This window comes from Xiphophorus maculatus, chromosome 11 (assembly GCF_002775205.1).
Source record: "Xiphophorus maculatus strain JP 163 A chromosome 11, X_maculatus-5.0-male, whole genome shotgun sequence".
Classification (NCBI taxonomy): Eukaryota; Metazoa; Chordata; class Actinopteri; order Cyprinodontiformes; family Poeciliidae; genus Xiphophorus; species Xiphophorus maculatus.
Window position 1 is genome coordinate 10,750,718 of NC_036453.1, and position 26,128 is coordinate 10,776,845.

Here is a 26,128-nt window from a genome sequence, read left to right on the forward strand (position 1 = left end):
CGTAAAGACTGAAACAGTAGCTAAACCAGAAATTAAATTAAAACTAATTTTAAAATCCCTAAAGAGAAACTACAATGTAGTATTTCACCCCATGTTCATTAGTCAAGTCAAACAGGTCATGTTTAGGCCTGCTTCGTAGGAATGATTTCCTGAAGAGTTCTGTGTTACAATATTAAGTGCAAAAGTTTTCTGCTAAACAAAATCCTTTATTTGCTCTTCGTTTTGTGTAAAGGTTATGCAGTGTTGTCCATTTTAAGTGGCTTACCCATACAAAATTTCATATGAATAAAAATCAAATTTCAAAGATGATAGATAGACTGTTGCTGTTTAGTAGGCACTGTCAGTTAGGCTGAAAATGTCTCATGCCTGGTTCCCAAAAACATATTTGGGAGCCAGGCATGACACTTGAAGTAGATTCCTGAGGTCAAACATTGTCAATGGCCTTCAACCAACACATCAAAGATGGGCTAACCCAAGTAAGATCTCGTAGTTCCTTATATATTCTTCTTGATAGAAGAAATTATCTGTAAAAGCTAATTGAGATTTGACCAACACTCTATAAAGCACTTCATATTTATATCAATTAACAGCCTCTTGTAAATATTTCAATAACATATATGCTCAATATGATTGTACAAATTGGTATTATGTCTTTCTTAACTCCCCTCATCTTTTTCCAATGGTTTGCTCCACAAGCTCTTAAGTAGGCCATTGGTGACATTGTACCCTTTGGTCTCTCCAGGCCTGACAAGAAGATAACTGAAAGAAGGATTGGATTTGTTTGACTGACTGTTTAAGTTAGAGTTGTTAAAACAATAAACTGTAGCATTTTTGAACTTTTAATTCAAAGTGTTTGGTTGAAGACAAAGAATGGTTGAAGAAGAGGAATCAAGAATCAGCATGCTACTCAAGCAGGTTGACTGGCTCACATTTATGTATTTATTTATCCACATATAGTTTTCCTTATCTACAACAGCCCTCCACCCAGTTTCTCCACAATGGAGAAACTGGGTGGAGGCCATCTCACACACATCCTGAGATTTGATGTCCCCACCTCACCCATGCCCATCCCCCCTCAACATTCCCTCCATGGCTTGGAGGGAAACATGCTGAACTATAAAGTGTAGCATGTTTTAACTTTTAATGCAAAATGTTTGGTTGAAGATAAAGAATGGTGGGATAAGAGGAATCAGTATGCAAATTATTGTAATTTATATATTTATTAATCCACATAAAATTTCCGGATCTGCTGTAGCCCCTCCACCCACTTTCTCAGTAATGGCTGCCGTCTCACACACATCCTGAGATTTGAAGTTCCCACCTTACCCATGCCCATAACTCCTCAACATTCCCTCCATGGATTGGAGGGAAACATACTGTACTATAAAGTGCAGCATGTTTGAACTTTTAATGCAAAATGTTTGGTTGAAGATAAAGAATGGTGGGACAAGAGGAATCAAGAATCAGTATGCTACTCAAGGAGGTTGGTTGACTGGCTTACAATTCTTCAGTCTCTTTCTGCAAACCTTCCTAATTTATATATTTATTTTTCCACATCCTAATTTTCTGATTTGCTATAGCCCCTCGCCAGTCTCTCTGTAATGGCTGCCATCTCACACACATCCTGAGATTTTGCGTCCCCACCTCACCCATGCCCATCCCCCCTCAACATTCCTCCATAGCTTGCTCTCAAACTTTGCAGATTTGACTGGTGTGGAACCTACAAAATGTCCATTACAAAGAATAATTTTTTCTCCTGAAGCATTACTTTGGGAGATAATACAAGTTAAGTAATTAATTTCCTAGTTTTATAACTTAATTGATGTGCGGTAGAGTTGTGACGCCAAAGTTAAGGTGTCATTAGTTATTAACACAGGGCTGGGCCGTAAGCCTCAGCTAGCTGCTTTTTGCAACCAAGCAGGAACTCCGGCCTGTGCCGGAGTCTAAATCAAGCGCTCCTTTTTTGACTGCTGCACACCTGCACCGAAGGACGAGATTCAGACCTTCATGCTAACATCCGAGGAATGAGGAGCAAGCTAGCTAAAGAAAATGGTAAGATTATTGTTATTTTAATGGACTCCCGGTTATTATCTATTATATCACTCAGTCAGATATACTTTTAAATGTTGTTTAAACGTGTTGACCTGTAAAAACTGTTTCAATTGTGTTTCACTAGGATGGCTAGCTGACATTAGCCTAGCTACAGCTAATGAGAAGCATGCATGTTTTATTTTCAATTTATTGAGGTCCAGTCTTACAGCAAATAAATAGAAATAAAAGTGACAATTAACCAAAAAAAGGATAAGTTATTAAAATATGACTGCTCACAAAAATGACTCAAATGCAAAATAAAAAAAGCTAAGTTTGAAACATGCAAACTTAATAGAGCAGAAATCATGAAATATGCAATATTTTCAGTGGCCCTGCTTGTGTGATTGAAAAGAGTAATAACTTAAGAGTAATAACTTTTTACATGTGCTCTGAATTGAGAGACGATAGACATGAGGAGCTAAAACATGAGGCAGAAGTAAATGGATGCCTTGTGCATAAAGGTTGATTCTGCTGGGAAGGGAGCCTTCAGGCCAAATTACACCAGACTACATCCTTTTTAAAGTAATAAAGATTGGGATTTATGGGGTTTTTGGGGGGGTGTAGGAGTGGGAGAGGGTATATTAGGATGAATCAGGAGGTTTGAATTGGAAACTAACTTCAGCATCATAACTTTAGGTGGGGGGGGGGTCTGTTTTGGCAAAATTAATTTCAGGCCTTTGACACTGACTTATAATCATTGAATGTTTTTTTTTTTCCTGGAAAATGCCAACCAGAGAAGTAGATCCAGTGATAGGAGTGACGGTGGAGTAGAGTCTACACCCAGCTGTTCCAGTTTAAAAGGTGAATTATCTCAGGGAAAGATGCATTAGCCCACAATGTTTTTCCCACATTTAAGTTGTTTTGCATTATTGTTTCCACTAAATCAATATAATGCGAGTTATAACTGCTCAGGTGAGAGAAGGGAGGTGTGACAAGAAGTCTATTAAAATTATAATTTTTTTAACATGATTTTAGTTGCCTAGAAGAAGCTACCACAATATCAGTTAATGTTTGATTTAAGAGTACCAAGTCAGGTTTTTCTTAAACAAAGAAAAGGCTCAGCACATCTGTCGGTGATTTTACTTCAAATGCCAGTTGTTTCTAAACGTCCAAGGAAATAGATTTGTGTTAGGGGGGAAGCTTTGGTAGAACCCAGGTCAACTGCTTTCCTTTTTGCATTCGACCATTGTTGACTTGCTATAACTTTGATAATTTTATTTAATAACCCTTAGTCTAGTTGTTCCAATCTTGAGTATTAAATTGAAAAAGTTAGAAATTTTAAAGAATTGCTGAAATTATTGAATACTGCAGGTCGGATATTTATTTCTAATCCCAAATTTAACATTTGTAACCTAGTGATAAGACCCAGAAATATTTTGAGAAGACCAAATATAGGAGATGCAGAGCCTCTGAATTGTTTTAAGGTGATATTAACTTTTTTTCTTTTTAAATTTCAGCTACAGATGAGACATTTGGGCTTGATCCAGAGCAGAGGCAAATGGTAAGTGTGCCTATGAATAAGTTCAAAGGATGTGACCGTATTTCAGTTTCATTCTAGCTCACATGTACTCTTCATACTGCATAGCTAATTTAAATATTGTTCTAAATTAAAGTCTGGAAAAGTTGCTGCCCAGTTGTCTTCACCAATGAACATGTGCATTAGTATTTACAAATCCTACAGTGGGGAAAGTTATTTTCGCTGTAGAGAAGTGGCAAAAATGTTGTTATGCAGAGAAATGCTTGAAGAAGATCATTTTGATATAAGCTTGTCGTATTGAGTTTGGGAGGAATGCTGTATCTTGACAATATGTCTCCATCCAAGTTGGCACCTTGTGTTTAACATGTCTGGATCATAGATGATGACTGAAATCAGGCCTGTTAAGAATTCTCAGATTTTCAAAATATTGTGAAAATGTTTTAATACCCCAGTGATTCACTTCTACTTATTTTAACTGATTATAAAGGCTGATGTCCTGCACAGATGTTTTCCTGTTCCACCACACTTGACTCAAATTAATGGATCATTAACAAATGTTTTATAACAAGCTATTGGAGAATGATTTGATTTGAATGAAGTGTGCTGTAGCAACCCCTAAACCCTGGGAGTTGCTGATTCTTGACTTAAAGTTTCACCTGAATGCATCATTCTCAATGTGGTCAGGTGCCAGTTCGATCTGGGGCCTGTGTCTCCAATTTGTTTAATTTCACAGATGTGGACATTTACAATGATTGTTTTCTGTGTTTTATAGGATCAAACACGTCAAGCTCGTCGCCTGCAGAAACTTAAAGCCCATCACAATAAATGTGAGGCTCATCACAAGAAGCTCGTCACAAAGTTGCCTTTGCTTTGTTGCATAAAGGCAACAAATGAAGTGAGGGAGAACACGTCTTTTCTCCATCAGAAGGGCTTAATGGTTAGTTTTGCTTCACCTTTTTCTTGATGTACCCAGAGATGAGAACTGTTAGTAAATGTACCATTGTATGTGTGGCTTGAGCTGTTTTGACAGTATTATTGTAAAAATATCAAGAAAATCTTCTTGCAAATTTCTTAATACTTACTATAATTATGTAATCAACACAAATTCATAGCTATCTTTAATGCTGGATAAAAACGTCTTTCAATTTTTAAAAGTTTTGTGAAACAAAAATACTGTCAGTTATTACAAGATTTCAAGTGTCCAACGTCACAATGCAGACGCTGCTTATCAGAGAAGAAATACATTTGGTGGTATTTGGCTGCTTTGCAAAATCATGTAACCTGAAACTTTAGACTGTGCACAGGAGCTTTCTTTGAGGGGGACTCACCTTGTCAGTCAATTCAAATTTATTTAGTGTCTATTACAATACAAGGTGTCACTAGATGCTTCCCAGAGACCCAGACATGGACTAATCAGGACTAAACCCAAAATACTCTGAAGCATTTATTATCTTCCAGTCTATGAAATTCCAATGGCCTGTCAAGTTGAAGTATAAAATAAATGTGCATAGTTTCAGTGTCATTTAATCTAAATTTAGTAGGTTAGATTAGGTGGTAATGGATACCAAAATCCAAAAGTAATTGGCCATGGTGTCTGATTTTTAACTGTCACATTTGAACACAGCAGAATATTAGCTTTAGGTATATTTGTAACAAATCTGGGTGGATCACTTCATGGTTTGTATTAAATCTGTAAGCAAGGCATTTGCTTTATTTATCCTCTCACCCACTCTATTAAGTACTGCGCTGTCATATTATACACCATGAAATGCAGAATCTCCAGTGTAATCTGAAGGAGCCTGTGCACTTTTGGTGCTGTTAATATGTGACATCTTTGGTATTTCTAAATACCTTGATACAGTAGAAGTTAACTGTAGCTCTGTATTAAATTGTAACAGTTCATTTAGGCATGGACACATTTTAACTGTTAAACTTATAATTTTTTGGAGTCAAAACAGTCATCCGATGAGAGCGACGATACCATCATCCTTGGTCCAACACCAACTGAAGGGGACATGAGCGTGCCTGAGCTTACAAGAACTGACAGTGTGATTGTAAGTTTATTTATAAATATCATAGTTCAACCTAATGTTAAGACTCACTTAGGTTAGAAATTCTATTTTTTCGTAGTATTTAAAACCAAACTATCCAAGAACTCAGTTAGTCGCCATGTGCTGGTAAATCTGTCACTTTTTGAGAATGCTTAAAAATGTTGGAAAAACATTTGAGCTAACAAGCACCAAAAAAATTTAAAAGAAATCATACTAGTATTGGGAGTATTTCTTTTTTAATGAACTTTTTAAAACTAGTTGTACATTTTTAACTTCTTCTGATTTGTTTATATGTTTGAGAAATAATCTGAAAGTAATTTCTCTCTTTTTAAAAAAAATAATTTTAGCTAAACAAACAAATGCTTTGCTACTCAGAAGCATCTCTATCAAGTTCTGACATCACTGAGGAAGAGTATGTTCCCAATTCTGAGGAATCTGAGAGTGACAGTCTAAACGACAGTGACAGTTCAGTAGACGTTAAACAGCTCAAGAAGAGGAAGAAAAGAGCCCAGAAAAATACTTCTTCTCTGGAAGTCCAACCACTCAAGAGAATGCGTGTGACCACTTCTAGTTCCTTGACTGCAAAAGATCCTGGAGAATCTTCTTCAACTGATGCAAAATATCCTGGAGAATCTTCTTCAACTGATGCAAAAGATCCTGGAGAATCTTCTTCACTTGATGTGACAGTCATGACCTTGAAGAAGAAGGGAGATGGCAGTAGGGCTTACAATAAAAGGTACTTTTGTGCATTTTGTAGCAAACCTTACAGCAAAATGGCACGTCATCTAGAAGCAAAACACAGTGATATACCAGAAGTGGAAAGTGCACTGAAATGCCCCAAAGGTTCTAGAGAACGACGGCTGCAGTTGTCCTTGATAAGAAACAAAGGAAACCGTGCCCATAATAATAAAGTCATTAAAGAGGGAAAAGGAATGCTCATTCCCCGCCAACAATGCACTAAATCTGCAAAAGCTGGTGATTACTTGCATTGCATCAACTGCGAGGGTTACCTCAAGCGGAAATCCTTGTGGAGGCATATGCAGAGGTGTTATCTCAGTCAAAAAGTCAAAGGACTGAAGCCAGGAACATCTCGAGTCCAAGCCATTTGCAAATATGCAGAGCCAGTACCAGACAGCGTCAATGCACAGTTTTGGAAACTAATACGTGACATGCACCATGATGATGTAGCAAAAGTTGTCCAAAGTGAGAAGTGCATCTTGAAATTTGGAGAACATTTGTTCAACAAACATGGTCAAGATGTTACAAGACACGAATACATCCGACAGAAGATGCGCGAAACCGCACGAGTTGTTCTGCAAGGGAAGAAAGATGGCAAGTTGGAGACTCTCCCAGACTTCTTTGTGCCAGCTAACTTCCCTCATGTTATAGATGCAGTTAAGAAAGTGGCTGGCTTGGATGAAAGAACAAACGTCTTCAAAACGCCATCTTTAGCACTCAAGTTGGGTCACAACCTCAAGAAAGTGGCAAATGTTCTTGAATGTGAGGCTATGATCTCAGGCGATGAGAATACCATTCACAATGTGCAAATTTTCAAACAAATCTGTGAGACCAGATGGAGCGAGTGTGTCTCTTCCCATGCTCTTAGGACTTTGAATGAGGCTAAGTGGAATGCTCCTCAGCTTATTCCCTTTGCTGAAGACGTTAGGAAAATGCACCAGTATCTTGACACAAAAAGGATGGAGTGCCAGAGGAACCTAAAGGAAGAAGCTGTAAAGAAGAACTGGGCTGAACTTGCCAAGATCACGCTTTGTGAGGTGATAATATTCAACCGGAGAAGAGAGGGAGAAGTATCCAAGATGCCACTGAACGCTTTCACCTTGAGAGATACCTCTGTCACCCATCCAGATGTGGAGCTTGCTTTGTCAGAACTTGAAAAGAAGCTGTGTAAACACTTCCAGCGAATTGAGATAAAAGGCAAACGTGGCCGAAAGGTTCCCATTCTCCTAACTCCTAATATGGCATCATCAATGGAGTTGCTTGTCCAAAATCGCCACAATTGTGACGTGTTGGATGAGAATCCATACATGTTCGGGAGACCACAGACTCTCAATCACTTCAGAGGATCGGATATTATTCGTGAGATGGCTCAAAACTGTGGAGCAAAACACCCTGGAGCATTGTCCTCAACCAAACTGAGGAAGCACATGGCCACCATGTCAAAGGTACTTAACCTAAAGGACAATGAAATGGACGACCTAGCTGACTTCCTTGGCCATGACATTAGAGTTCATCGTCAGTATTATAGATTGCCTGAAGGGACATTACAGTTGGCAAAAATCAGTAAAGTGTTGCTGGCACTAGAAAGAGGACAGCTCTCCCACTTCAAAGGAAGAAATCTGGATGAAATCAGCATTGATCCACAAGGTAAATTGGTATATTTTTTTGTGAAGATTTAATTTGACCCCCTGGCATGGCACGTTTTATTTATTTTGATTTTGACTTTGTAAATAAAAAAAAAAGATGACATCTATAAAAGTTTGAGTGTCAGACATTGACAACAGTAGGAAGAAGTAGCTCAGCAGGCATTTTTTATATTACATATTCTAATTCTTGTAGTTTTTTTGTTTGCTTGTTTTAATCTTTGGGAAATTCAATCATAATTTCCCATTGTAAATTGCTCACTTGAATGGCCATAGAACAAGGAAAAGCGCTAAGACTGTGCTGACAGCATATGCAATGCTTCATAGTTTAATATGATGGATATTTGTTACTTCATTTTTCAGAGAAAATGTCTGTGGACAGTGGATCAGACACTGAAGAAGAGGTTGACTCAGCTGAGAGGGATGATGATACTTCATCTTCCAGATCACCAGATGTGGATGGCAACAAAAAAGTAGAAAATGGTGAGGAATCACAAATACATTGATTTCTGCCTTTTGTACAATCTGTTGTCAAGACAGCAGTGCACTTTTAGATTTGTGCTTAGGCATTTTAACTTACTCTCTAGTCTATTATATATAATATATTTCGATTACATAAAATAGATTTTTAGAATAATTGTCAGAAAACCACAAGGTTAAGCTGTTGCCATCTTGTTTCTCACCTGGAAGTTGGAAACCAGATTTTATGACATTAAGTTGACTGACTATATCACATCCATCACTGCCAGGGATGTGGACATGTGAAAAAGTGCTTCCCTGACACTTTAGTGAATTTGGGGATTATCGAATCCCCTGAAAAAACACCTCTTGGAATTATAAAAATGGTTTACTCGACATTAAGAAGTTTTTTCAAATAAGTGCCGTTTCCATTACAAGATCTTTTTTTTTTTTTTTTTTTACATTTGATGGAGAGATAGAGGTCATGGAAATGAGTCTGATAGTTTCATCCATAAAAGGAGAAATGTTTTAAAAAGTGTTGCTAACAGGGCCAAACTAAATGTTGACGGTAAAAATTAGATAATTACAATACCAGCAGCTTTTGATTTAGTGCTGTTAAGAAATTAGTACAAAGTTAAACTGTTAAGCTAATTATTTGAAATGCTTGTATAAAGTAAACATACTGACTGCTTACACTGTTGAATACGCTTTTACTTAATATACCTTTGTTTAGGTCAATTTGGGGTGACCAGGAGATGCACCACTGAAGTTGGACAAAGCAATGATCTGCCCTCAGCAAAAGGTAAGAATATTTATAAGCGTGAAGAAAATGAGATTGTAGATTTCTGATAAATATTGAACCTTTAGAGGCCACAGTCCTCTATCATTACTCTTTTTCATGTATGTCATTTTTGGGTTCTGTCATTTATACAAATTTTCAATGTACTCTGTAACTGATAATTTTGTCCAATATTTTGAGATTTCTTTGGTTTAACAGAGAGGTCAGATGACGAGGTACTGGCAGACATGGAAATCTCTGGCAACTCCAACACGACTAACGGTAGTTTCTCTTCCTCCTTGGAGATTATCAATGAGCAGAAGCTTTAAAAATGTTGCCAGACACATCTTTCAAACTGAAGAATTTATCTGACTGCAAATTTTTATTATAAAGAAATTATAACCACCGGGTCTAATGTCTCAACTGAATGTTCCTCCTGCAAGCCAGGCTTGAGAACATGTAAACCTTTAGTTATTTTTTACACATTTAGTGTTCATTGAATATTTCACATTATCAGGTGTAAACCTATTTCCAATATTTCCTTAATTTTTTTATTGAACTAAACAAATGGGTAAATAATGAACATTTCACAGCACTGTCTGTGTGGTGTCAAAATTAGGCTTCCTCATTTTATAATCTCATGAGGATCACATGATATCTCTACATATAAAACTTTAGAATAGCTCAATTTTCATTTGACTGCATACCCTCAAGCAAAAGTTTGGTTTTACTTCTTCTCCCCCTTCTCTCTTATTGCCACCTTGAACTGTCTTCAAACAGCAAACTAACTAGACTGATCAAAGGTAGTTTGGGTGATTATTTTAATCTTTCTGTTTAACTGCACCTATAAAATATTTCCAAAACCTATAGTGCTAGGAGAACTTATCAGGCCCTGCGAGTTTTCCCAGTTTGGACTCTGTGACAAAGGGAGATTTAAGTTTTATCCATTAGAGAGCCCCGCTTATGTTGATGCTCTCTTAACGTAGGCTCACCAAGTTTCCAGCCACCATCAAATCACTCAAAATCTTCCTTTTGGTGAAGTGTTTTTGAAATGGATGATATTTTAAACAATTTTGTCGTATTTTTTGAACATCCCCTTGACCTTAATTATTTATGCTTGTGAAGTATTTTGTACAATTAATTCTCTCTTGTACCTGCTGATGCTTCTATAAAGGATGGGGAGATTTATGTGTTCTCTCACTACCAGTTGTCAGCTTCAACAGTGACAACTATTGGAGCTGACAGCTGACCCTTAAATATGAAATAATGCTTTACTACAGCTGTAGTAAAGAAATGTTTTCATGATAGCTTTATAACTTGCTCTGTCATACAGACTGAAACATTTTTTCATTGAAGAATACTTAAGTGCCCCTAATTATTTTTCAGGCCCACCACAAAAGAAGAGACTGAAGTGGAACCAAGAAGAAATCCAGGCAGTGGAGAAAACACTCATGGACTGTATTGACTCTGGAAAGGTTCCTGGGAAAGCCCAGTGTATGAAGTGCATTGAAACCTCACCAGTAGCCCTCAAGGACAGGACATGGCAAGGGATTAAATTCTATGTGAAAAATCGCATAGATGCATTAAAACGAGAGACTTTCAAAAGAAGGTAAGCGTTGACCTTTTTGTTACTGTGAAAGAAAACGGATCATTTGTTAGTGCCATTACCACGCCGATTCTGTTTGGAGTTTCTGCCGGTTTTGAAGTTTTGAGACAGCTGCAGTCAAGTTTTGTAATGCAAGTATGTATGCATACTGTATGTTCATGTTTATGGATACATATCAATGAATACATTTCATTTTAGTACATGCATGTTGGATTGTATGTATATTTTTTGCAACAAGATACTGGAAGTTATGCAATAAAATGGTTCACATAGAACCAGAAAATGTAGTCCATTATTGATGGTTGGCATTAAGCATGTTACCAGGTACTTAAAAATAACATTAAACAAAAACAAATCTGATATAACACAGTTTATTGACTTAAAAGAACTAGGATTGCTCATATTTGACAAACTGTGTTCCCAAAAATTACACAGTGCCACCTGGTGGTAGTTGGTGATGGACATGTCCCCACATGGAGCCAAAAACCTGACAGATTTTTGATTTTCTAAATTTGATTAATTTTTATGTTAAAGATTATATTTCATGTTCCAATATCCCTAAAAAAAATCCAAACCTAAAACCAAGCCTTTAGCTCATTTAGAAAGTTGGGTCCCCACGTGTAACCACCTAGTCACTCGCCAAAACAAGTCCTCACGTTTCGGGAAATACAAGTATGTGTGTGTGTGTGTGTGTGTGTGTGTGTGTGTGTGTGTGTGCATGTAATTGCACGGTTGTGTGATTGTGTACTTAAAATAGAGAGTGTGAGGGGGTGCAAAGGTGGGGCGGGGTCACGAGTTTTGTTTCCCTTTGTATCGTCTTAATGTTTGTAATGATCCAGCGGGACGTGGATCTGGTGAATATTGCGCGCTGTTTAGTCTACCAATCACCACGGTGACAAAGAGTCTAGGTCTGAGGGGTTGGAGGTGGAGGTGAGGGTGAAGGTGGGGGCTGGAATAAGTGGCGTTGTGGGTCAGGGAGGACTGAGCTGCAGAGACGTACACACACGTATGAAAATAGACCCTCGCTGCGGCAGAGACATTCTCCTCAAATTCAGATCTCCAGGTTGATTTTTGATTCATTTGTCCACAGGAAGTGACACGCTTCCAATTAAGAGGGAACGACAACAAACCATTTCCTTTAACAGCCATGATTGAGCGCTGTTTACAGAGTGGCTGGGCTGCATATGTGAACGTTCCATCTGCTGTTCACACAGGACGGTTTCTGCAAGCTGAATTTCTAGATTTGGTCTGTTTGTGTGTAAAGCTGCACTTTATTACAACTGTGCATTTAGTAGCAGAGATTAGCATAGGAAGGGGTGAAATTCTTAGCAAGTAAGGATCCAAAATTAGCTTTGAACCATGTTTAATTTTTTACATTTACATTAGAAAGGTCTTAATTCCTCAAATCAATATTTGAAGACTAGAAAATGTGATTTGTTTTTTTGTTTTTTGAATGGATGAACCTGTCTGTAACTCACCCTCACATTGAAACCAGTGCATCAAAAGACAGCATTTTCAAAGAGACGCTTTGTCAAAATAATTACAAATTACCACAGCTTTTGTGTAAAGATAACAAGTTGGCAAGCAACACATTATTACAATTACAAAATGGGCAAATACTGCAGAAGCAATCCCAACTTCAACATTTGTATACATGGATTTTCCATGCCCTCTACAAAATAGAAATAAAAAGCCTTAAAATAAATAGATTTTTTTTAATGCAGTTCTATAATCCTTTTCATATATATACATAAAATGACATTTCTCAATTATAACATTTATTCAGAAGGGGAAAAAATCCTACAGTAAAAAAATATTGTTTTTAACAAAATCACAGCAACTCCTGTAAGAAATTGTTCGACTTTTAACATTTTAAACTGTATTATTTACTTTTTGAAGTTCAGCCTATGACTTCCTGCTTCCATGGGGTGTAGATATGGCATTACATTTTTCTTAGGCCACACTTTAAACTGCGAAACATGTTGTTTAAGAGAGGCAGATGTGTTTTCATCTTCATAAGTCAGAGGGTGGATACAAGAAAAAAGCTATTTGCCTAAATTTGGCCCTTTTCCACAGTCTGAAGAATAATTATAGCTTAAACAGGAACTGTAACACACTAGGCTGGGTGAGGATTTTATTTTGTCGCCATGCAGAGTGAAGAAAGAAAAATCTCCAACGATGACAGCTGCATTTAGAAGAAGGAAGTTAGGGTTAAAAAAAATAAATCTCTACAATAACCATTTATGTTAACGTAATTACGATTATTTTTATTAGGGATTAATAATTCTATAAAATAATTTTGCCATAATTGTTGGTAGTAAAGCTTGTTGTATATTTTAATGCTTCTATCCTAAATGCATTCTGTTAGTTAAAGGTTAAAGTTTAAAGATGTTAAAGCAAACCTACTAATTTTTGAAGGTAAAAATGTCCTAATAATTATTAAGCACTTCAAATAGTGCAACCATAAACAGATTATGAAGAAAGCAATAGCACTCGTTAACGACTACTCACATTGCTTGACAAAATATCATTCAATAAAGGACTTCACTTTCTCTTTTTGCCAATATATTATGCTGTGAAAGAATTTTATTTACTTTTTTGCATATATTCGACTAAACACACACAGGGGCACGAGCGCACACACACACAGGCCTCCCCCCCATCCCCCCTGCAGCTCTGGACAGTTTAAAACCCTGCCGAGTGTGACAGGTAATTGTGAGGCTCTACTCTAAACACCTATTGATTTTAAAACATCTACAAACTTTACATGCTGCAAAGAACTAAAAATATGTTTTGGTACAAAACGTTTCATGCTATTTTGTCGATTTTTGTGAAAATGTAAAGAGTGGACCCAGAAAGCCTCTATGTTGAGTAACACTGGGCTCTTACAGTTTACATTATTATTTAGTGCAGCTTTATTAAAAGCCTAACACATACAATGTTCTCTTTGTGTTTACTGGGCAGATAAAATACCAGAGCTTTTCCACCATGAGGCCAAACAAGCCTGAAAATGTTTGTCCGAGAAAACATGTGGGTAAGAATTATAGATCTTATTCACTCGTTCAATGAACCTTGAGATGCACTTAGCGGGTTGCTTGTAGCAGCCATATATCAAGGCTAACAACAGAGCAGAGCCTCTTCAAAAGAGCCAAGCATGCCTCCTCTAACACTACTGCCCACTAGTGGACAAAAAAACTCCAGGTACAGACTGCTGTTGGTACAGCTGATACACTTTACACCCAATATAATTTTATCAAATCAAATTCAAGTTGGCAGAAAACAAAATAAAAATAGGATTAAAAAAAAGAAAGAAAATGGCAATTTACAGCTGTAAAATAATATAAAACTTTGGAGAAATTCAATGAAAACATCAAAGATTAAAACAAAACAAATTATAAATTCTACAAAAAGAGGTGAAAAAGACTCGATAAGCAGGTTTTAACTGGGTTGACCTGTGCAGTGGAGACATGACTGGTGTTTTATTGGTGAGGCTGAAGCTTCAGACCTTCTGCTATCTGACAGACAAGGTTCAGCAATCAAAGATCTGCCTCACATTCCCTCCCCTCTGCTGCTGCACCTCCTGCTCCTTGCTTTCCCAGTTTGTCTGGATGTGCACAAATATGAACAGACCAACGGGATTTCATCTATGTGTTAATGGGGAATGAGCTTTTGTTGACCGTATGATTTCTCCTCTTGTCTTGCATCCACATCGATGATTTGTCTTTATTTTATCTGGTTGCTTAAATCTGTTTGATTAAAAATGAAACAATTTACATTTTGGAAACCGACTACACAAAGCTGGAATCTAAGAGTCAATATTAAGCAAAAAAAAATGTGAATGAGCAAAAATAAATCATATCTGAATGATAAACTACAAATGTAGCAATCTGTAAAATTATTTTATTTGAATTTATGAGTTTTTTTCTTTACCAATTAGACTTGTTAATCCTAAGACACTTAATTATAATGAGGCAACTGGCAAAAATTCACATCAAGTAAATGTGAATTTATTATAGGTAAATAATAAAAATTAAAAAACAAATTAAAATGTTGCATGAACAAATTTTAAAACCATGAAGTATGTGGGAAAAATGTAGAAATTGTCAAAAGACTAGCTGGAATATGACTGTATTCAGAATCTGGTTTACTACTAACTTATGGCCTATTAAAAGGTTTCTCTATAGCAACGGATTCCACAGGGAGATTTAATTCATAAAACATCTATAAAGCATCTACAACAAGTTTTTTGGAGGAAATTGTATAATATTAGTTTCAGAATTCAGTTTCTCTTCGAGATCAATAAAGTATTTTTGATTTGAATTTGAACCTGGAAACATTGTCCCCACAGAGACATTTTACAGTGTGAATGCTTTTCCACAGAATGAACCGAGATGCTAGTCTGGACTTTAACAGAACTTAAAAAAATAATTTCAAAAGACCTGAGAATAGGGCAGAGGATCCTATTTCAAAACACAATATAACTGAAAATCTGACACTAGAAATGAAAATTGGTGCTCTCCATCCAAATATGACTGAGCTTGAGTTTACCTGTGTCAAGACTGTAGTCTCAAGATGTGCAAATCTTCCAGAGACATGCCCTAAAAGATTTACAGCTGTGGTTGCAGCAAAATATTGACTCAGAAAGCCTGACTACAAATACAAACCCCACTTTTTAAGTTTATTTTTGCATTCTTTTCCTTCCATTTCACAATTATGGCTTTCTTTGTGTCGGTGTGCACATTAAAATCCCACAGAAACATACAGAAATTTGGAGTTGTAATGTGACAAAAAAATTCCAGGGAGGTAGATACTCTGAGAAGGGGAAAAAATATATTTTTCTAAAAACATAAAGACAGCATCTGCATATTTCCTGCCCTAACTGGACAACTGGACTGTGCCAGTATAAATAAAGCTCATATTGGCCACATGCTGGGGGTCTTTATGGTCTTTGCCTCTTTTTCTCATTTAACTGTTTAGGGATCCAACTCCACAAATTAAAAGAAAACCCACCAATCAAACATGTACACCCACATTTTTATCAACATGGTGACATTTCAGATAATCTCTGCCCTGCAAGCACCTTTGCCCCCTGTTCCCTACCTCCCATAACACATTCATTGACATGCACACACATACATGCTGCAGCATCACCAACTTCTACCCATCCATCTCTCCCTATCAGCTGCTCCCTGCTGCCGTTGTTTTTAAAGGTCAGCGCTGTTTGTTTGCTCAGAGGCCCATCGTCTGATAGCGTGTTGGACTGCGCCTCCCCCTCCTCCCTCATCTTAACCTGAGCCGTTATCTCAGCCGACTCCCTTGGCAACTCCAACCTTGTCTTTTAAAAGGAACACTTCCCAAGGAAATTATGGAGACGCTGGCAGATAGTCCACATCTCCATCTGTCAGGGCGAAAACCACAGAACTGACAGGACGGCGCTTGGCGGCTTTAGGCAGATTCCAGCTTCCCCAGGTTCAAATCCATCATGTGACCTCCAGTGTCCATCTCAGGCCCATCAACACAGCATCCGACAATTAATTAGAGGTGACATCATAACAGCATTCTGGAACAAAGGCAAAAAGAGGAAGTGGAAAGAGAGGAAACTTCTCTAGTGAACAGCGGCTTGATTTTCATTGTGAAAGGCAGAGGAGGTAGTAAATAGTTACATTTACTTCAGTAATATTATGATGAAGTGTTGCTACTCTTACTTGAGTACAAGTCCTGGATACTGTAACTACTGTGAGAACCGTCACCGAATGAAGAACAAACATTTCTTAATCAGAAATGCATGTTGATGTTCCAATATTGATTTGTAGATCAAGTGATTAAAGGGTAAACACCACCCACTGGCTGCATCTCCATTACAAACGTGCACAAAACTTTGTCAATATTCCTCTAATGTAAAAAAAAAACAAACACAATTTTGCAATTGTGGTTTGTCCACTAAATACAAAAAATCACATGTGAAAATGTTTGTTCACACAATAGGTGATTAAAAAAACCATACCTCGGCATCATCCTCATTATTCTCCAACTACTTCCTGTCCTCTTCTATTTTGTGGTTTGCGCCAGTGGCAACATCTGGTTGTTGATCATGTGACTCGTATGATGCAAAAAAGTGTTTCCATTGCAGTTTTGCAAAATAAACCAATTTCAATATGGTAAAAAAAAAAAACACCTCATCCTAGTGACAAAAAAAATTATTAAAAAATTTAAGTTTATTTGAAATACTTGAAATGTTCCCATTAAGCTAATTTATTTGAAGGTGGGAAGAAAAACAAACAAAAACAAATAGAATGAGAGAGGAAGGAAAACTTGATCAGTAAACTGAAACAAATAACAATCCAACTAAACACATCTAAAGCACAAATAATGAGAATAACAAAACTAACACAAGACTAAAATCTCATTATCTAAGAATGATTTTGTGCAAAAAGTATAATGAACATATTTTGTATAGCCCATAGACCTACCTGAACCTGTTCAAGGAAGCATAATAGCAGCCATGTTTTTGGATGTTTTGAGCCTGAAACCTATTCTGATGAAATGTCTCCAACAACTGTTGGAGGAAAACTGCTAATTATTGCCACTGCAGTTGAGCTTCCGAGGAAATTGACCTGAAACATATTGTCTTCAGATTTGCGTGGCAGTGGGAAGTGTGCGTCCAGTAGGCAGTGGTCCCCAGGTCTGGTGCTCAGGGCCCACTGTCCTGTATGTATTAGGCATTTCCCTGTTGCAGCAAACTTGACTTAAATAACTTGATGGTATGCTGAGGATGTAACGCAACCTTTGGATATGTGGGACCCCTACTGTAGAGAACATTGCTGCAGTAATTGAGCTGAGATGGTTCAGTTTAATGATGGGCAGAGTCAGAGTCTACACCAGTGAGCTTTTATGCATTTCTTTTGATGTCATATAGCTGCCTTTTAGTGGTCTGTCAAACATTCTTAAAGCCCTTCAGTGTCTTTGCACCAGAGCTGGCTAGACTACCCAAACATTATACCCAAGTAGGATTAAAAAGTAGCACTTCAAGAAATTACTCAAGAAAAAGTAAAAAAAAAAAAAAAGTTTTGTAAAAAGACCAATTGAATATTGAGTGGCAGCAATACAGCGATAAAACCAGCTGACCAAAGGTGCTGGAACTCTGCTTGGGTTGCTAGGTGACAGGCTAGGCTTGGCTGGAGTTGCTAGGTAATGACACAGTGCCTGTTGATTATACATTCGGGAGGCTTTTGAAAAAACACATTTTCCAGACTCCAAAAAACATTTTCTTATTGCCAAAATATGGTTGGGTGCTTTTTTTTAAGTACCTGTGTTGTTTTTACAAGCAGTGGAGACCCAAACAGTAGATTAAAAATGCACAAAATGTGAATTTTGCATATTGAGTCCCTTTTAAGATTAATTGGTCTCTCGAAATTGGTCTTTGGGGTGAATATGTGCATGTTTTTTCTGTCCTGTCTGTCTCTGTGTTGCCCTGCGATGGACTAACAACCTGTGCAGGATGTATCCCTCCTCTCACCCAGTGATCACTGGAGATAAGTACCAAATCCCCATGACCCTGCAAGGATAAGCGGGTCTAGACAATAGATGGATGGATAGGTTTAAAGCTTCAAACAAGCTCAAACAAGAGCATGAGAGAAAGAAAGCAAGAAAAACAAGAGAATGGAAGAAAAAATGGCAGAAGGTGACCAGGGAAAAGGTTTTGTATTAGTGGGATAAACTGTGTACATTTGTGTGGGGATGGAGGGCTGGGGGTTAAAGTCACAGATTTTAAATCAGTTCTTTTTCGCCTTTAACGGGCGCAACAGAAGCCCAGTATGAAAGTACAGAACAAAGAGGGCAGCAATGGCTTCGACCAATTAACATTCCTGCAGCCTTTATGAGCCGCCGGGACACGCCCCTTCGATCACACCTCATAAAAGTCACAAACATCAATTCTTGAAAACCATAACTGTCATTATAATCCCATTAAAAACAACCCACTGAGCAATTCGCATTGAACACCAGAGCCAAGTGTTCCAACAGCGGGGAAGGATTCCCTCCGCAGGAGCACAAAGCCGACCAAAGGAGTAGGGAGGTTTACTGGGAGCAACTGGATAAAATATGACATGATTATGACAACAAAAGTTTACCACTCAACAGAAGAAGTTTAACCTGTCTGTAGCTTACTTCACCTTTATAGAAGGAATTCGGAAACCTGAGAGGCAAAAAACCAAGGCTCCGTCTTCACCACAAGAAACTTTAAAGATGAAGCTGGATCTACAGACCCCCTGCTCAGTAACTAGGGTAATGTTTCTTGATTTATTTTATGCAGTTTCATCCAAAACATCCTACAGAGTGTATTTTTTCAACACTTTCGATGATTAGACATGCTTTCTAGCCGTTCCACACGGGAAACCAAGACCTCCCTCTCATTAGTAAGACTCGAAACTCGTCCTGGGGGATCCGAAGGCCTCCCCAGTCCAGAAAAGACCCACCCAACATTTACATGTGGGGTCCATATGGGTAGGAAATAGGCTGGAAACTGTGTGGGATTGTCTACATAAGCTTAATGCAGAGCAACTCAAGGCAAAAATAAATACAAGACAGACTACTGCCACTAAAAGCAAGTCCAGGAGAAGTGACTCAATGCAGTTCACTGGGTTTCCTTTGGATACAACACATTTTGAAATTGGAATTAAAAACCAAACTTGTCTGCATTGTTTGATAAATTGGACAAATTTGTAATGTTTTTAATATCTGCCTGTATAACTGGATTGGACTGCAGCAAATTTTGTTGTGAATTGGTTTTTGATTTTTTTTTTTAATCCATAAAAATAATCAGTAACACTTTATTTGACTGGATGAGACATAACACACTGGACGTGTGTTATGTCATAAACATGACACACCACCTGCCATGAACATGAAGGAGTCTTTATGAATGTCTTTCACTGTGTGATGAAGTGTCACTCGGTAAATAACAACACTTAATGCAAAGTTGGGACTTTTAATGAACTTTCAATGCAACTTTTAGAGCAACTTTGCATGAAAAATGTCATTATTTAATTACACTTCATCACAACAGTCATAAACATGTTATGTCATATTTATGACAGTGTCATGTCAGTCTTATAAACACCACATCAAATAAAGTGTTACCAAATATTTACTATATCTTAAAATGTCTAGAAAATCATCTACGACAAATCAAAATATTAGAATCTTACATTCTAGATATCTGCATTGGTTTATTAAGATCCCATGGCAATGAGCAATTGCCTTGTTTATTTTATAAAGTAGTTGTTTTTGTTAGAAACAACTGGGTAATATGTACATAAATAATAAACTTACATAAGTATGTTTTTTTAAAACTTTCTCCAAATTACAGATTTCTATGTTAGACGAATACACCAGTCTCACCCAGCATGTCCCACAATGACCTCACCACTTGATGAGAAACAAACTGAAAAGGCAACGACTCCACCTGGTGGCTGTGAGACTTCATTCAAAACAAATGCAGCCAAACCCAAAATGATCTTTCCCCAGGACTAATTAACTTTACATCACCGTTTCTTACAACTGGAAAGGGAAAATTGGTACAAAATAAATAAATATCAAGAAAAAAGATATGATTACTTGTTTGAAATAAATGTGAGTAATTAGAGCAAAAGTTCTCTGTAACCTAACATTAAATTAGCTTAATTCTGAGTTTTGTGTCCAAGGTGTGAGTCTTTCAGAGATTATGTTTCAGGGAAAAAATAAGCTTCAGTTTGTTCATTCTCAGGTATTCTGCTTTTTCTAATAACTTTACAAAACTTTCATATTGAATTTGCTGAGTTGTGTGCAGATCTGTTCTCAAGCAGGTCAAAGTTGAAATTTCCTGAACTTTGACCCTTGGCCACTGTGATGAATACTCACCCAGCTAATAGACAGGATATCTATCAAACTGCTCTGGTCAATGTGGTCCTTCAGTATTTTTTTCTCTTCCCCTCTGTCTCACTATGTCAGGTTTACCACTGGAAAATGTTTACGTTTTGTAGATAAAATAACCATTATCTGTTTTTTTGCTGATCTTGCTCGACAAGGTTGATTGCAGATTTCTGGACACACAAAAATCACCCAGTTTGATGAAGCATAGGTTTGATTTTTGCTACTGAATGCTGCTTGATTTACAATTTACAGAAGAGAGGATGCAATTCAGATCAATAACATTTACTAAAGCATTTTTTAGGAAACATTTTACTTTTATTAGTAGTTTCCCTGCACTTTTTAATTTTGCTTGACTAATACTATTTTGAAGTATTGCTACTCTTATTTGAGGAAATTTTCAGAATACTCACTTCACTGAATGAAGGGGGAAAAAACATGTTTTAAACAAAATGGGTGAGACACAGACGTAGAGTTTATGGTAAAGTGAGACACTCAGTTGTACACCAGCTTTGTTGCTCTAATGCGATTTTTCATTTTTCATCATTTGCTGAGCCTCCTGAGTCATTTGTGTCTTAAGTTTTACATTGAAAACATATATTGTATATGTGGAAGTGTTTCTTGTTCTTAAAATTATTTTTGTGATTTTTATTTATTTGTGATAGCTTTTCATTTTAGTCTTTAAAATACTAGAATTCACAAAAAACTTATTTAATATTTTACAATGAAAATATTTGTTTACTCTGAATAGTTGAATAATTTCTTGGATGTTTTTTTTTTTACTTTTATTTACTCTTCAGTGAAATTTTTGCCGACTCCACCCACCTCTGATCATTTATAGCAGCATAAAAACTTTCATTTTAAGAGATGAATTTGACTTAGTGTAGACATTTGCATGCATGCTTTTCCTTTATTGTATCTTCCTAACTTCCAACAAAACGAATAACAGAACAAAATTCACATTTAAACTGAATAATTACAAGTCATCCGTAAGTATTGTACAATTTTCAGACCCTGGTTGTATCAAGACAAAGTTTAAACACAAATCCAGGTTAAAAAAAAAAAAAAGGCAAAAGTTTTCGGACATTAAAAATATAAAACTAGATTCCTTCACTCTTCACTGTGTCATAAATCAACATATCTTCACAATTCAGTTTTTGCACATTAGTATATTCTAGTTCTCTACACATCGTTTAAACATGGAAGCTCTGACGGTCAGAATGAGCTCATACGGTTTTTGCGTTAACCAAGACGACGTCGCGCTTCCTTCTCTGCATCTCTCTGGATATTTGACACCAAACGCAGGGCGTGCAGAAGGTGGCGCACACACAGTCCATCGCAACGGAGCCCTGTGGATCAGACAGGTTCATTTGATCAAATTAGACCTAGAAACTCAAACCTTTTGCTGAATCTGTTACGTATGTTTTCCACTTTACTTTATTTTAAACCCCCATAAATAGTCATAAAACTGTGGTTCTTTAAAGATGACAACATGTTGCAGGTATTTCAGATCAGTTTTCCTTTTCTCAAAAGGTCATGTAACATTTGTGGCTATAAACAAGCTTCATTTGACTGGACTGAGGGCCAAAATGTCTCTTTGGACTGTAACGGTTCAGTTCCAGGTCTAGAGAAACTTACAAAGTCATTCTGGGACTCTGGTGAACAACATCGAGAGACATGATCTTCACACCGAGGCAAAATGAAACAGAAGTTGGACCAAACTTACTCCAAGAAAACATGAACGACTCATCAAAAAGATGAGAGAAAAACCCAGAGCCAAATCTAAAGTTCTGCAGACCAAAACTGACAAAAGTTCTCTAGCATGAAATCTTGACTCTGGCTATCAGTTAGTGACCTTAAGAAAGAATAGTCCAACTCTGAATGACTTAAAAAATATAAAATAAGGATTTAGAGTGGGTGGAATGAGAGGCTGGAATTAAAACTAGTCTTTAAAGACGTTTGGGCCAAAATTCCTCCACAGAATCTTCCATTGCTTAATGCCAATGGTGGCTCAACCAGTTATAAGTTGTTTTTTTTAGCTGCATGTCTACTTCCTGTTTCTCTCTGCTCACTTTCTGTCTTATTATTGTAAACAAAGGTCACTGCCACTACTACAAAACTTACATTGATTAACTAGGAAATATGATTTTTCATGCTTGATTTTTGTTTTATGAGTGACTAACAACAAATCCAGCCCAAAATTATTTCCAACTGATTGAAGGAATACATCTTTGTCATGTACCTCGATGTTGTAGCGCTCTCTCACGCTGGTCCTCATGGACATGGTGATGGGCGACAACCAAGCTCTAAAGAACTCCAGCAGGGGGAGACAGAGACACTCGCCATGTTCTTTGGAAGTCATGCAGGCAAAGCAGGGGCAGCACCAGAAGCCAAGACAGCCTGGGAGGGCAATAGAAACACAGAAAAGGCTCACAATGATGTACTCACAGATGATTGACACAAATGTTCAAAAACAATAACATGGCATGTTGTTATTATTAGTAAGGAATGAAGAAGTCCTGGAAGCCACCTGATTACCTTCAACCCTCACATATTTCCTCTAAAACCGCATTCAGGACATACTTTCACTGTGGTGTCATCTCCTTTCTTTTCGGTAATTAATTGGGTGTTTATGCAGAACAAGCTTCTGATCAAGTTACAGTACATTTATAAAGGGGATCACCCTCTTACATGATTTCATGTCTTCCGTGCAGTTACAGATGCCGCTCCCCCACTCATGAGAGTTTGGGACATCCACTGGGTCTTGGTGAGGCTGGCGGATCACGATTTTTTCCATGACAAAGTCTACAGGGTGAAAGAAGTTATTACATATGTAAGACAAAGCATTTAGGTAGATCGCAAGTATTCTTCTTGTAATAAGTGTTTTAGTTTCAGCCTAAAACAAAACAATCCATTAAAGCTGACCAAACGTTTGATCATAATTTCATGCTTGTCATCAGTTAAAATCCCTGACGTTGTCTTGTGTAGATAAACTGACCGTCAAGAGACAGAGACGTCAAGATTGCACAATAAATATCTTTTTTTTTTCTAAGAAATGTAATTCTTTGCATGACATCTAGGTAAAAACCTAAACAACTTGTTGGCTTAGAAAATTACTAATTTTGTGTCTCAAATGCCTCATAAGCATTTGTAGATTTTTTTTCCCTTCACATATGTATTTAAGAAAGAATATACTGTAGCTTTCTCTTACATATTTAAAATTGAAATAAGTGATGGACAATTAGGCCTCTCATGATAACAAATTCTGCTGGACGATAACTTGTCCAAGACGTTATTGTGATAAACAATAATATTGCTGTTTTGAGGTCATTTTCAAGTAATATAATGTCAATGGCAGAGTAATGTAACACATTAACAAACTTCAATAAACTTTACATTCTAATGAACTGGAGCTGGAAGACATATTACATATCCAAAATAAAAAAAACAAAAGAAACAACAAATAAATTGAATTATGAAGTCTGTCTAAACAAAATTGTCCTTCAATAAAAAGACCCAGTTGAGAAAAAAACCACCAGACTGAAGACTTTTGTCATCCAGTTCTTGGTAAAAAAAAAAAAATTAGAGAGAGAAAAGGGAAAAACAATAAATCATGCTAATGGAAATTATCAAGCTTGTATTAATTTATTATGCGATTACTGGATTTATTGTGACAGGCCTATGAACAAACATTTTAATCTGACTGTCTCACCTTTTTTGTGGTTGATAGCTGAGTTTTAGTCCAGACGCAGCAGATCCTGGCTCTAGAATGAAGTACCTTGAGTCTGATATGTCATCACATCTCCTCAGAGAGCAAACTGGATATACTGGTTGTTCCTGCACTAACTATCCTTCTTCCCCCACCTATTTCTCATAAGCCATGGCTCAATCAAATGCAGGGTTGGGCAACTCAGTCTTTCGGCACGTCAGAGCATGAGGTGGAAAAAAATGCTGCGACTCCTGAAACTCCATTCCTAAAGGTCTTTGCGTTGAAAGCATTGTCTACTGTGTGGATGGATAATAAATAGGATGGGCTATACACAGAATAGAGTAACCGATTGTACTGAAATAAGAGTTGCAACTACGTCAAGATACTCAAGTAAAAGTAAAAAAGAAGCCGTCTAATAAATGATTCAAGCAGGAGTAAAAACAAATTTAGAGAAATGGCTCCTCAGGTATTAAATAACTGATCATAACATCGGATTTAATATTTTAAAGGATGTCAAACGGACATCAAACAGACAAACATACAAACCTATGTGCAAATTTTGGTAATCTGAAGACTAAAATGAATTACACTAATACAAATAAATAGTATAATAATGAAAATAACTACGGAAGAGGATTAGGGCAACTGGAGAAAAAAATGTTTTTTCTCAGAATTCTGAGAAAAAATTCTGCAGATTGACTTGACCTACATGAGACACATCAGGTTCAGAGTACAGAAATTGCCATGAGTACAACAAAGCTGGGGTAAAAACAAGAGGTCTCACTTCAGCATAAACTGTAGCTGTGTGTCTGATGCATTTTTTGGTTCAAACATATTTGCTCTTCATTCAGTTATGTACCCTGACATTTTATTTAAGTGACAGTAGTAATATTTCATAATGACTCAAGTCATTTTACTAGGTTGTAGTAAAACAACTTCAAAAAGTACATCTTGCCCAAAAACCTACTCACGCAAACTGAGTAAATATGACAAGCTACTGGCCCTCTGTCTGTTAATGAATTTCAAATAATTTTTTGAGACCCAAGTGACGGCTAAAATCCAGAAGTTAGATGAAAATGTTTCCCATCTGAATCAGATTTCTATTCATTCATCTGTCTTCCCTTCTTTGCTTCTTTGACCAATAGCTCCAAAATCAATCTTTATTTTAGGACTTTTGTGTAAGGAAACAGGATTTTGAGAAGTCAGTGTTTGGCCATCAGACATATAAACAAAACACAACCATGGGGCCCTGTACTCATTTTTTTATTTTCTCAGATATTTGTTGCCAACTTTTTTTATGAACATTTGTTTACACAACGATTATCAACAACAGTAAAAAATAAAGTTATTCTTTTTACACAGTAAAATCAGAAAAGTTGTTAATGTGTCTTTTTGTGCCCTCTAAGTCAATACTTTGTGAAACCGGATTTCCATACTGTTACACCTGCAAGTGTTTTGGGAGTGTGTCTCTGAGAGCTTTGCACATTGTGAGACTTGAGTTTTCTGCTTAATAAATCAGGTTGAGTGAGATTGCATTGAGAGCACCTGTGAACAGGTTCTTAGTCGAACCTGGCTCAAGATTTTTGGCTCCAACACATAAAGACATAAACATGTTTTCGCAAGACAACCAAACTCACACACACTCACACCAAAGGGCAATTTAGAGAGAC

General features: G+C 37.0%; 2 protein-coding genes across 3 annotated transcripts; one reads left to right on the plus strand and one right to left on the minus strand.

The window, feature by feature from the left end:
• The first annotated feature begins 382 nt into the window (after positions 1-382).
• On the plus strand, positions 383-11,525 carry LOC111610000. 2 transcript variants are annotated; one of them, XM_023341858.1, is made up of 10 exons: positions 383-2,052; positions 2,826-2,892; positions 3,549-3,592; positions 4,341-4,505; positions 5,518-5,622; positions 5,967-8,004; positions 8,364-8,483; positions 9,193-9,261; positions 9,457-9,519; positions 10,624-11,525. In XM_023341858.1, the coding sequence occupies exons 1-10, from the start codon at positions 2,050-2,052 to the stop codon at positions 10,848-10,850; spliced, it is 2,901 nt and encodes a 966-aa protein (XP_023197626.1). In that variant the 5' UTR covers positions 383-2,049; the 3' UTR covers positions 10,851-11,525. The 2 variants fall into 2 exon arrangements, with proteins under 2 accessions (XP_023197626.1, XP_023197625.1); XM_023341857.1 differs by lacking the exon at positions 383-2,052 and having other exon boundaries at positions 2,754-2,892.
• A 10,096-nt stretch (positions 11,526-21,621) lies between these two features.
• LOC102218357 (cornifelin homolog B-like) lies at positions 21,622-24,543 on the minus strand. The gene is made up of 4 exons (XM_023341852.1): positions 24,463-24,543; positions 23,441-23,556; positions 22,992-23,149; positions 21,622-22,098 (listed from the first exon to the last, which is right to left on the minus strand). The coding sequence occupies exons 2-4, from the start codon at positions 23,544-23,546 to the stop codon at positions 21,976-21,978; spliced, it is 387 nt and encodes a 128-aa protein (XP_023197620.1). The 5' UTR covers positions 23,547-23,556; positions 24,463-24,543; the 3' UTR covers positions 21,622-21,975.
• Positions 24,544-26,128: the final 1,585 nt, after the last annotated feature.